We start from the raw sequence: 12,421 nt of genomic DNA, 5'->3' as shown, positions 1-12,421 counted from the left end.
ACACTCTGGGCAGTGATAATGGGGTTATGTGGCATTATAACTTAACCTTTTCAGTGATACTGGGGTTATGTGGCATTATAACATAACCTTTTCAGTGATACTGGGGTTATGTGGCATTATAACATAACCTTTTCAGTGATACTGGGGTTATGTGGCATTATAACATAACCTTTTCCTCTGCGTGTTCCCCAGGGATTATGTGGACAGAGCTCTTAGATTTCACAACGAAATGGCTAAAAAAACAGCCAGCTTCCTCCATTTGGAGAGTCTGACCCGTGTCTTCTTACCCCTTTGAGCTATTCTCCCCAGTTTTCCTTGTTTCTTACTCCTTCCCACTGATTCCCCCTTAATCCCCATAGACTCTGTGTCTGTGTAATATAGACAGCTGCATATCAACCGTGACCCTATGAAATGAGGCTACAGGTTACGTTTAGATAAGGATAACCGTATGTTTAAGGAGATATCAAAAGGCTTCATTGTTTGTTAAAATTATTCCGTAAATACCCCACATCTCTCTTGCTTCTTCTGTCCTTTACACAGTGTCAGTGTTGTTCAGTATAGTGTTGGTGCTTCTGAAGAATTTGTGACCCACAGTGCACTCGCTATTATGGACTGACTGACTCATATAACCTTTTATTTCTGAATGTCTTGGGTGTAAACTGGAAGAGAAAACAGGGCTACTGTGCTAAGTGTTAGTCATGCATATGTGGGTACTGCGAGAGAGAGTCTGGAACTTTCTTTTGTGCAATGGATCTGTAGGCTCCTGAGTCAGCATAGTCACATACTGGAAGTTTCTAGTGACTTCTAGAATAAACATGACTGGTTAGCTCTGGTAGGTTTTGTTCTAGGTCTACTGCTTGTTGCTTTCCTGATGATCTCTAGGACTCCTCTTTTGCATTGGCCTTAGGTTAGGTTGGGTCACAGTCTTGAATAAGAACCAGTTTTAAGTGAAGTTTTGAGCTTTCATTTTTTGTCCTTAAATGCAAGTGTTATTTTAATTATTTTGTAAATGTATTTATTTTGAGAAGCAAATGTGCAAACGTACCCATTTTATTATACTGTCTGCCTGTGTAGGAGTTTGTGTTTTTGTTTCTTTTTTCACATTTGTGCTGAACATTTCAGTCAATTTTTCAACAAATATTTGGAAGCTTCTTGGTCTCCTTTTTGAGTTTGTAGATAAAATCTATTTAAAACCACATTTTTGTTGTTATTGCTAAGAACATCATGCCTATGATAATTTCCGGCACTCCTGCTCCTGCTTGTGGTCAGACCATAGCTATGATGTTATATTGTGATGACACACTGCCTCTATCGTTTGAGCTCAAAGGGGTTCTACTGAATGCACCTCATTGGATATTGGTTGAGACTTCTTGCTGAGCGGCCCATTTACACCTGTCTTGTAAGTCCATGAAGGCGTGTGATGTGGCTGTGTGTGCTGGCCCTTGCTCTCCTTAAACCAGTTTGTTCCACATGCAGGCACACTTTGGTCTCGATCGCTCCAAGAATGGGCATGTCAACCCCAGACAGGTAATCCACTCCTTTCGAGTGGTTCAGTCATTTGTCAGTCACACCTGTCAGTCTCACCGTTTTGGTTCAGATGTGGGTGGCTTAACAAATGGGGGATCACCTGATCTAAAGCTCCACCCCTGGTTCTGCCCCTCTCTGAGCCCCTCTGGTCCTCTCTGGGTTTCCCTCCCTGCTGAAGCATTACCTCTCGGTGCACAAGCTGCTCCTGGCTGTCCATTACCCTGCAGGTCTCTCTCTCTCTCTCTCTCTCCTCACTCTCTTCCACTTCTGTCTCTGTCTCACTGTTTCTCTCTCTCTGTGCATCCTGCTGATTACACACATTCCTCCGCTGGGTCACACAGGTGTATAATTCCCCTCATCATTGTGGTTTTCCCCTATGAGCCATCCTGGCACTCAGCCATTCCACTAACTGGCAGCCAAACATTTGGATAGCGCTTCACATATTGACCTCTCTCTCTCTCTCTCTCTCTCTCTCTCTCTCTCTCTCTCTCTCTCTCTGCCTCTTTCTTTCTCCATTCTCATCTTCTCTTTATCAAAAATCTGTCTGTCTCTTTTAATCTTTTACTTTTTGCAGACAAGAGATGACTTTCTCGGACAAGTTGATGTGCCTCTTAATCATTTGCCGGTGAGTACACATTTGTTCTCTTCTGTATTGTGTGGATATTTGCTTTTTTATGTCAGCTGTAAGAAGCTACAACCAGGGAGTGAGACAATATGATGGAGAGCTTTAGGGATCATCCTCATGGTGTCGGGTAGGCAGTTGTTTGTAATTAGGTGTCCCTTATGCAGGGAGCACCTCCCTGTACGGAGTGGAAAGAAGGCCAAGTGGAATGTAAACAGAGGGGCAGGTCGTAGACAGGGCTCCCTTGAGCCCCGCCGGCAATCAGACTCGCAGGAACATTTGCGCTCTCCCTCCCTAAAACAGCCACAATACAATACAAACCCTGACCTCTGCTAAGAGGGTCGTCAACTGCATTGCAACGATGCAGAGTTGATGCACCAGCACGGGAGTACATATGCAGGCGTTTGAAAAGGAAACATGTCGGCTCTGGGGAAGGAGACTTTGTTAACTTAAGTTCAAAATCAAATTAAGTACGAATGGCAATGCAATGCAGCTGCTTGCATGACTTTCTAAAATTAGGGAATTTTCACTGAAAGGATGAAATTCAACTTGGTGACCGTATCCATATATTTTTTTGTTACTAATTCGCTATGTTGGTGTTAATAACAGACTATGCAGACAATTATAATTGACACAGACTAGCAAAATGGACATCCATCTTGACAGTGATAGTCACTGCTTGCCAATGGTTCAAACACTGATTAGAACATTTTAAAAGATGTTGCGTTTTGAATTTCCTAAATTTCCTTCAGGATTAATAAAGTATCCATCTATCTATCTATCTATCTTTTCTACTGATGTTTCTATGCCTGCAGCAAATGCATATGTAGATAATTAGTGATAGGAAGTTTCGTCGTGTTAGACACGCTGAATCGTGTGATGTTAAAGCCACTAGAATACATTATGCTATTCTTCTCTTCCAAATAAGTGGTGCATTGACATCAAACTCGGTTGGATTGTTTGTTTTATTGTTCCCTATGCTTAACACCGAAGTGTCACCGATTCCACTGAGGATTGTTGTCAGCAGCGGTGTGGCTATATGCACTTCCACAAGCCCACAGCACTGGACCCAAACTTGGCTTAACACTTTGACAGATGACAGATCAGATGAGATGCTAATGCTAGGTCTAAAGCAGGAGGGATTCACACTTAGGCTGGCCTTTAAAATGGTATTTCTAAGGAAATGTTAGCCACGTCAACACCAACTAAGTAACGACCATGACGTTTTGTCATGAATGTTTATGAAACATGAAATTTCACCCCAGGCAGTCAGCAGAAGTGCACAGCATAGAGAAACTATTTTTAAAGCTACTACAAATGCATCAATGAAATTAAATGAAAAGCCTTTATTGTCATTGTATCTGCATACAACAAAATGTGTAGCGCTGCTCCTGTTGGTGCCACAAGGGACAACATATGACAACACAACAATACAATACGCTAAAAAGAAAATATGTAGTAATGTATTGAATAAAATGTTTCATGGCTTTGTTTATTATAACTTCTGTTTAATGTAAAAAGCATGGTAAGTGTACAAATCTTGAAATATAAAAATTATAAAATATTTCATTTTCAAAGTACTTCAACTGATAGATTTATCGAAAACATAATCCACAGATTAATCGATGATCAAAATAATCGTTCATTACAGCCCTACACTTTTGAAAGCTAGCTAACTTTCTAGCTGATTGGCAGCGTCTTTACATTCTTACATTTTCGCGGGTTTCCGACCTACAGCACAAAACTACACAATGAATAGTCTGGGTGACTAGTGAAATTAAATCTCTCCTTCACAACCATCAAAATGAATTTGATGATGTTATGAAAAATAGCTACCTACAAAAACATACCTTAAACGGTTTAACTCTGCAAAAAGGTGGGTGCTTTAAGCAAAGTTGTTAACTGTTTCTACTTCAAATCAAAACAATTCATATTGATTCAACTAGTCTTTATGATCCTTAGATCCTTAGACATTGGCAACTGAGATTGAGTCCCTCTTCTATTGAGATTAGTTTGTTCACATTCAACTATAAATGATCAGTTAAAAAAAAAAAACACTTACATTAACTTGCTTTACAAAGTCAAATCTTAGATATGTGGTCAAAAACAATGACAAGCATTTGGAATCTGAAATAATGGGTAATATCAAGATACTATGCACTTACACACACTAACGCTAAACATTTAGAGCACATTCATCTCTTTTTGTAGCTTCTCAGACCAATGCATGTTATTGTCCCTACTCTGGCAGAGCACAAAGTCCTCTGATTCCTCAGAAGCCACTAATGACAGGTCCTCCTTTGCCATGACTGTACAACCTGCGGGCTGTTAAATATGTAACAGGAGAGGGCTGTTGTGTAACAACTCACTGGATAATATCCAGTGACCCACCACCCCTCTACCAGTTGGTTGTGATTTAGCTTTCATACTGTGGGTATTTGAATATTTGTTGGACTTTTAATGCTGAAGAATCTGAAGTGAATTAAGAAGTTAATGTTTTGCAGACAGAGGACCCGGCAATGGAGCGGCCATACACATTTAAAGACTTCCTTTTGCGTCCTCGAAGGTCAGTGCTTATGTAAGCAGGAAGAGATTCAAAGTGAATTGTTTGTAGTTTTAGCACAGTAAAACAATATGATAGGCAAGGCCACGTTTGTAAAATGATCATTTAGGCCTGTTCCCCTCACTGCTTAGTGAGCTTATGGTGATTAATAGACATTCAGCCTAAGAAGTAGCTAGTGCTGAACCATGTATGAATCCTTACATAAAATTGGTCATAAAAGTAATATTTTACATTTGTCTTCATCAGCCTACATTTGTATGTAGATTTAGCACAAGTGTCTGTGCAGCCATCTAGATTACGTTTTTTACTGGTTGGTTTGGTTTTTACCAAAAGTAAATGCATTATTATATATTTTCCAATTCTTATATCTTTCTTAATTTGACCCTTTTTACATTCTAAAACATTTTCTTGAACTTCATGAAAACGATAGGACTAAGAATGTAATATCTAAATGTATGCACTTATTTTGTCTTAATGAATGAAATGTGAATTCATGTTGACTCTTTTGTGTTCTGTGTGGATACTGCAGTCACAAGTCCCGGGTGAAAGGGTACCTCCGTCTGAAGATGGCCTATCTGCCCAAGAATGGAGCGCAGGAAGAAGACACCGCTGAGATGAGGGAGGAGGCAGAGGTACAGCATGACCTTCACTGAGTGCCAACGGAGGACTTCTCTACTCGCTGCCTGTCTTTTTCATGTTGTCTCTACATTTTACATTTCTCTTCATAGATTAGCTCTCTGAGGTCTGCTACTGCCCTCCCCTTCTAAAATCTCTCCTACACACACACACACACACACACAGACACTCACTCTCTCTCTCTCTCTCTCTCTCTCTCTCTCTCTCTCTCTCTCTTTCACCTTATCCCTCTCTTTCACACACACACACACACTCACCCTCACTCACACGCACGCACACACTCTCTCTCTCTCTTTCACCTTATCCCTCTCTTTCACACACACGCACACACTCTCACACACAAACACACACACACACACACACAGACACACACACACACACACACACACACACACACACAGACACACACACACACACACAGACACACACACACACACACACACACACACACACACACACACACACACACACACACACACACACACACACACACACAGGGGGAGAAAGAGAGAGAAGCACTGTCTGGAAAGACCATTTACCTACTTCCCCTAATTTTCCGGAGAAATGTGATCTTTGGGAAAGTCCTTGTGTCTGTGTCTGTGTCTGTGTCTGTCTGCCCGTATGCAGCTGGAGAAAATGTAGTGAGCTGTTAAAGATGTCTGATATCTTGAAGCTGCATTTCTCTTGTAGTGTTTCCAGCTCTGCTCTCATCTTGCTGACTGTGAGAATTCAAATGCCCCGCTGTCTCCCCAATTTGTGCTCACTCGGACATGAAACCATGCTGGTCCTGGCATCCAGATATTCCCCCTCCCTCCCTCTCTTACTGACTCACTCACTCCTTGATGTACCACCACTCACACACTTACCATATTGCTTTCCTTACCTGACCACCCTCTTACACACACACACACACACACACACACACACACACACACACACACACACACACACACACACACACACACACACACACACACACACACACACACACACACACACACACACACACACACACACACACACACACACTTACCATATTGCTTTCCTTACCTGACCACCCTCTTACACACACACACACACACACTCACACACTTACCATATTGCTTTCCTTACCTGACCACCCTCTTACACACACACACACACACACACACACACACACACACACACACACACACACACACACATTCACACACTTACCATATTGCTCTCCTTACCTGACACCCCTCACACACACACACACACACACACACACACACACACACACACACACACACACACACACACACACACACACATACATTCACACACTTACCATATTGCTCTCCTTACCTGACACCCCTCTCACACACTCACACACTCACACACACACACACACACACACACACACACACACACACACACACACACACACCATATTGCTCTCCTTACCTGACCCCTCTTACTCATGCGCTTCTGTCTCTCTCTGTGTCCTCCTCCCTCCCTCTCACCGTCTCTCAGGGTTGGGAAGACTCGACTGACCCAGGCACCCAGCGTCCCCAGCAGCTTCTGCCCCCACTACCCCCTGGATGGGAAGAGAAGGTCGACAACCTGGGCCGCACCTACTTTGTCAATCACAACAACCGCACCACACAGTGGAAGAGGCCTAATACTGTGTATGTACACACACAAATCACACACACATACTCACAGTGGAAGAGGCCTAATACTGTGTATGTACACACACAAATCACACACACACATACTCACAGTGGAAGAGGCCTAATACTGTGTATGTACACACACAAATCACACACACATACTCACAGTGGAAGAGGCCTAATACTGTGTGTGTACACAAACAAATCACACACACACACATACTCACTGTGGAAGAGGCCTAATACTGTGTATATACACACACAAATCACACACACATACTCACTGTGCCTCCTGCTCTCAGTCGATAAAGTATACCCCGACGAATCCAGCAAGCAGATCCTGCTGACTTTGACTTTGAACAGTGGGTGAGTTTCTCCTTTCTTCGTTGTAGGGATGTGGTGTCGGAGACAGAGAATGATAACCAGTTGCGGGAGATCAACCAGGAGGCACATCGTGTGTTCCGCACTCGCAGGCACATCAGTGAGGACCTGGAGAACGAGCACCAGGAGCCTAGAGACGTGGACGATGTGAGTCTGAGAGGCACTCTTTCGGCCCTGTAGGGGCCAGTGTGACGGGTCCATTTTGTGGCAGGTTGCTGAGCATTGTAAAGGCTAATGGCATATCAAAATGGATGGAAAGTATAACAGGAATGCTTGCTCTCGTCCCCAACAACAGACATGGGAAACGATCACAGAGGAGAGCGCTGTTGACTCCCTTAGCCAATCCCTGCCAGGTCCGTCCTCGGCCACGCCTGGTGGACCGGAGTTCTCTGAGGAGATAAGCCTCCGCCTGTCACTCACCCCTGACTCTAATGGGGAGCTGCCTGGGCCCAGCTCTGCTGTGGTAAGCACCATGTCTGAAACCCAACCAACACTGGGACACCGAGCGGCTTTTATGTCTCTTAAGAAAGATGGGGAGGACTTGCTTAATCTTTGAAAACATTTCCAACTAGTAGCTAATATAACTGAAACTCTGATCATGTGGTTTCAAACACACTATATCACTCCCCCTGGGTAGAGTCATGTTGTACCTCTAGTCAAAGAATCCAAATGTATAATAAATGAGCCCCATTCAATGAAGGGCTCTGTTAGATAAGGCTTCTTTTCTTAATGTGTGTCCTTCTATGTCTGTCTTCTCCACTCCTCCCTCCCCCATGCTGTCTCCAGCAGAGCCATCTCTCCTCCAGACTGCGTTCCTCCAGTATGACTGATGGCGTTAGTGAGCAGGTCCAGCCACCCCCTCCAATGGTATGCCTTTCTGCTCTCCCCTTTTTCTCCTGCTCTCCTCTCCTCTCCTCTCCTTTCTCCCCCTCTCCTGTCCCCACGGTGCCCTCCGCTCTTCATGATTCACTGGTGGACTCAGTAGAACAGACTGCTAATATAGACAGACCTTAAGAGTTACAAGCGTCCTATTGACCTCAAGTCTCAAATCATTACCCATTTACACATATTCCATTCAGGGACATTACAAAAATATACAACCATGCTTTTATAAAACAACTTATTAACCATAGCACCAAAAATAGTTTAAAGTATTCTTATAATAAGTAGTATTATTAATCATTAGGAAGTATTAACTGATTGCAATAGATTCAGGAGTGGGAGTCGGTTGAAGTGGTGGTTGGTAAGCGTCTCATTTAAGATCATTTTTAGTAATGAGTAAGTGAGCCGAGGGTGCAGCCTTGGTTAGGGGAGCTGATGCTTGAGTTAGCGGTAGCGTTAGCGGTAGCAGAGTGCTGAGAGATCCAGAGCCCAGTGGGAAAGGGCTGGGAATGGTAGCAGACGCTGCAGACCTGTCACACTGGAAGGCAGCCAGCCATGACTCACTTGGCCACACTTCACTGGTCACCTGACTTGAGCGAGAAAGCAGGCTTCACAGACTCACAGACAGTGCGAGGATGTGTCACAGGAAGTAGGCACTCTTGCCACAGGATCATTTCTGAGGTATAACCAGCAATATGCATCTATATTTCATCTAAGAGTACAACATTACTCTCGGATATGCCAATAGACTTAGAGCAGTAGCTGAACTGAAGGATTACCTATTTGGAAAATCATTTTGTTGTTCATCTTGGAAATCCCTAAGAAGTTTTTTAGTTGTGTTCAGCTCTTTCAGGCCTTAGTTACTACATAATATGAATAAGGAAAAAACCTCAGTTCCCCACAAACAGGTTTTTCTAGCTGGTGTCGCTGACCATTCTGAGGAGCTCTGAAAGCTGGAGTGCTAAAGCTGTGGGATGAAAATTGGCCTAAGGGCTTCTTGGAAGCACAAATGATTGATTTGTCATAGTCTTGCCGTACCTCATTGATATTTACAGAGTGGGTGGCATTAGCAGAGCAGAACAGTTTGTCACTGTGTGTGTGTGTGTTTATACGCGCTTGTGCGTGTGTGTGTGTGTGTGTGTGTGCGCGCTTGTGCCTGTGATGACACACGGTTTGCTATTGATGTGTCATAGTGGGGAAGTGACTTAAAATCATACTCTTGAGAAAGCAAATGGTCTTAGTATAAACAATTTGGCTGTAATTCCAGCCTTTGATGTGTGTGTGTGTGCGTGAGAATGGTATGAGAAGATAAGTGATTCAATTACAATGCAATTACAGTGTCTTACTATAAGGAGGAGAATGAAATCTGAGCAAGACTGTGCCAATTACTGTGCCAATTGTCTTCCTGTCACTCCAAACCTCTCCAGTTAACCTCTTTGGCCTGCATAATCATCCGTAATGACCTTTCCATGCCGCGCTGCTTCTGTTGCTGCTGCATAATCAGAGCAGCTTTCCAATCGAATGTAATCATCTCATGATTCATGGGCTCTGGAGTCTCACCAGCTTGTCTCTCCGGGCAAGTCTTTCCTTTCCTCACGGTGTGCCCATGTGCGCCTCGCTGCACCGTCCTGTTTGGCCTCCCTCACATCCCCTCCACCAATCAACATCCCGCGCTCTCAAATCCCCCCCCTGTCCTCACTACACACTTCATTTCAAGCCTAATCTAAAAACTGTGGGGGATAGTTTCACAGACAGTGATTTAAGCCTTGTCCTTAAATGATTGGTGTGGGTTTTTTAGTTGTTTTTTTTTGTTTGTTTTTTTTTCCTCTTTTTTTTTTTTTCTTCTTCTTCGAAATCACACTCAGTCTTGGCTTAAGCTCTGTATGGGAAATCAGCTTGGCAAGATGCCCCTCAGTTTTTTCTCAAACCTTGGACCCTCACCTCACACTTTTCCAATCACTACCCCAGGTTATAATCATAGCCCCATTCTCCAGCCCCCTTGCCTCTTGTGCGTTCCATCCCCCAACCCCTTTGGTCCCATTCTTAAACCAGCTGTTGTCTGCCAGCAGAGCGCCCAGGCCAGACGAAGCAGAGCTCAAACTGTCACAGGCGTTGAGGAGCCCATGGTAATATCAGTCTTCTTGCACACACCCCTGACCAGTGTCCACCACAACACACTTCATTCTTCTTGCACACATCCCTGACCAGTGTCCACCACAACACACTTCATTCTTCTTGCACACATCCCTGACCAGTGTCCACCACAACACACTTCATTCTTCTTGCACACATCCCTGACCAGTGTCCACCACAACACACTTCATTCTTCTTGCACACATCCCTGACCAGTGTCCACCACAACACACTTCATTCTTCTTGCACACATCCCTGACCAGTGTCCACCACAACACACTTCATTCTTCTTGCACACATCCCTGACCAGTGTCCACCACTACAAACTTCCAGTGCTCATCTTTTTTTCTTTTCTTTTTTTTTCTTCTTTTTTGTTGTTGACATGACTGTGACATGCCTTCCTTTCTCCACAGTCCGTTTTATTTTCATACTATAAATCCCGCGTGAAAGGGAGTTCCAGGTTGAGGCGTACATTAAAGATAAAGGTAACATCAGTGGTGACCCCCCCCCCCCCTGTTCCTGACAGCCCTGCTCAACCCCTGCATTTATGAAGTAGTGTGTGGCTCTAGTGGCCACCTGTGGATGTCACTTTGTCCCCTAGGAGTGAGGTTGTGTGTTTGGCTTCAGAGCAGTTGTGCATGATTGTCTTTTGTACACGTTACAGATCATTGGGCATCCTGTTCACAAGTGTGAAGTACACCATTTTATTTTATTTTTACGTTACAGTTGTTGCTCACTTGTGTCGGTACCTGCATTCCTTTAAATCTTTTTGCTTTTGTTTATTTTTTTATGTTTTCGTGTCATTTCAAGAGTTATTTTATCTTGCATCCCTCTAGTCATTAACCACATTGGCACTGAACCTCATACACAGGAAACTCATTTACTTTTACAGGTCCATGTCGAAAATGTTTTACTTATTCTGAGGCGAGAGTTTTTTGAGAACTATTCCACCAGGTTTGTAAGAAGGCCACACAGCTGCGGAACCCAGATGGTTTTAGCCTGAACCCAACTGTTCCTCTCTGATTGGATGTGGTATTAGATTGACATGAGATGGCTGCTTATGCATTATGTGACAGAATTAGTGTGTCCGCCCTGGAAGGAGACATGCTAGTTTTGGAATTTCACAAAAGAAATGCACAATTGAACCTGTGTACACTTCAAATGTTTTACAGTCATTCTTCTGAAAAACAACTTTTATTTGATGCTTCTTGGAATGAACTGCATGCATTTGGTGATTTGTAGAGTGAAACTGGACCCATTTTCTTCCCCAAGTTTAAGCATATTACTCATAACATCATGTCTCTTTAATGATAAGCTTGGGCATAAGTAGACATATTGGAGAACGTGTTGTCCCTTTCCCCTCCACTGTTCTTCCTAATGAGCGGGCCTTCTTGGTCATGCCTGTATGGCTGTGTTGTGTGCTTGCTTCTGCGCTAATCTAACGTGCCACTTGCCTCTTGCTGGCCCAGCCTCCATCATCAGCGGCCTATGCGCTGACCACCCCAGGCCTGCCCCCTGGCTGGGAGGAGCGGAAGGACGGCAAGGGACGCATGTACTATGTCAACCACAACATCCGCAGCACCACCTGGACCCGGCCGATCGCGCAGGTATACCCGCCAACCAGGTCACAGGTCACAGGCCTCTCAGACCAGGCCCAGGCTAACCCAACCCATTGATGTTTTGGGACTGCATTTCACATTGGATCATTTCCCCTTCCTTGTTCTCTTCTCCTCTCTCTAAGTGTGTCTGTCAATGTCTTATTTTAGGCACTGAAAGCAGCCCTTCACTGTCAGGAGAATGACTGACTTTCTGTTGTCCCCATTGTTTAAAACAGTCACAGTTTCTGTTTTCATGATTTTCCAAAAAGTTTGAAATGAATCAACCCTAAAAAATGAATCCAATTCCACTGGAGAGAATAAGCTCATTCTCTGGTACAGTGTGGGGCTTAGCTTCCTTCCTTCCCTCCCTCTGACAGTGTCATTTCTCTCCAAGCTCTCTTCTAGGGGACCATTCCAGTTGGTCCTCCTCTCTGCAGTATTG

The 12,421-nt window shown here is 43.9% G+C and overlaps 1 protein-coding gene across 18 annotated transcripts in view; it reads left to right on the top strand.

The window, feature by feature from the left end:
- nedd4l (NEDD4 like E3 ubiquitin protein ligase) overlaps positions 1–12,421 on the top strand; it is a 67,550-nt gene that overhangs the window by 32,899 nt on the left and 22,230 nt on the right. For 3 of the 18 annotated variants that reach the window (XM_031577734.2, XM_031577720.2, XM_031577725.2), the window contains 9 exons: positions 2,102–2,152; positions 4,654–4,727; positions 5,242–5,344; positions 6,846–7,000; positions 7,378–7,513; positions 7,662–7,829; positions 8,153–8,233; positions 10,315–10,374; positions 11,851–11,988. In XM_031577734.2, the coding sequence (XP_031433594.1) occupies positions 2,102–2,152; positions 4,654–4,727; positions 5,242–5,344; positions 6,846–7,000; positions 7,378–7,513; positions 7,662–7,829; positions 8,153–8,233; positions 10,315–10,374; positions 11,851–11,988 (966 nt within the window). Of the gene's footprint in view, positions 1–1,476; positions 1,528–2,101; positions 2,153–4,653; positions 4,728–5,241; positions 5,345–6,845; positions 7,001–7,377; positions 7,514–7,661; positions 7,830–8,152; positions 8,234–10,314; positions 10,375–11,850; positions 11,989–12,421 lie in introns of all 18 variants that reach the window. The other 15 variants (XM_031577735.2, XM_031577724.2, XM_031577736.2 and 12 more) reach the window with 11 other exon arrangements.

The sequence above is a fragment of the Clupea harengus genome, chromosome 12 (assembly GCF_900700415.2).
Source record: "Clupea harengus chromosome 12, Ch_v2.0.2, whole genome shotgun sequence".
Classification (NCBI taxonomy): Eukaryota; Metazoa; Chordata; class Actinopteri; order Clupeiformes; family Clupeidae; genus Clupea; species Clupea harengus.
This window is presented reverse-complemented; position numbering and strand designations above follow the sequence as displayed.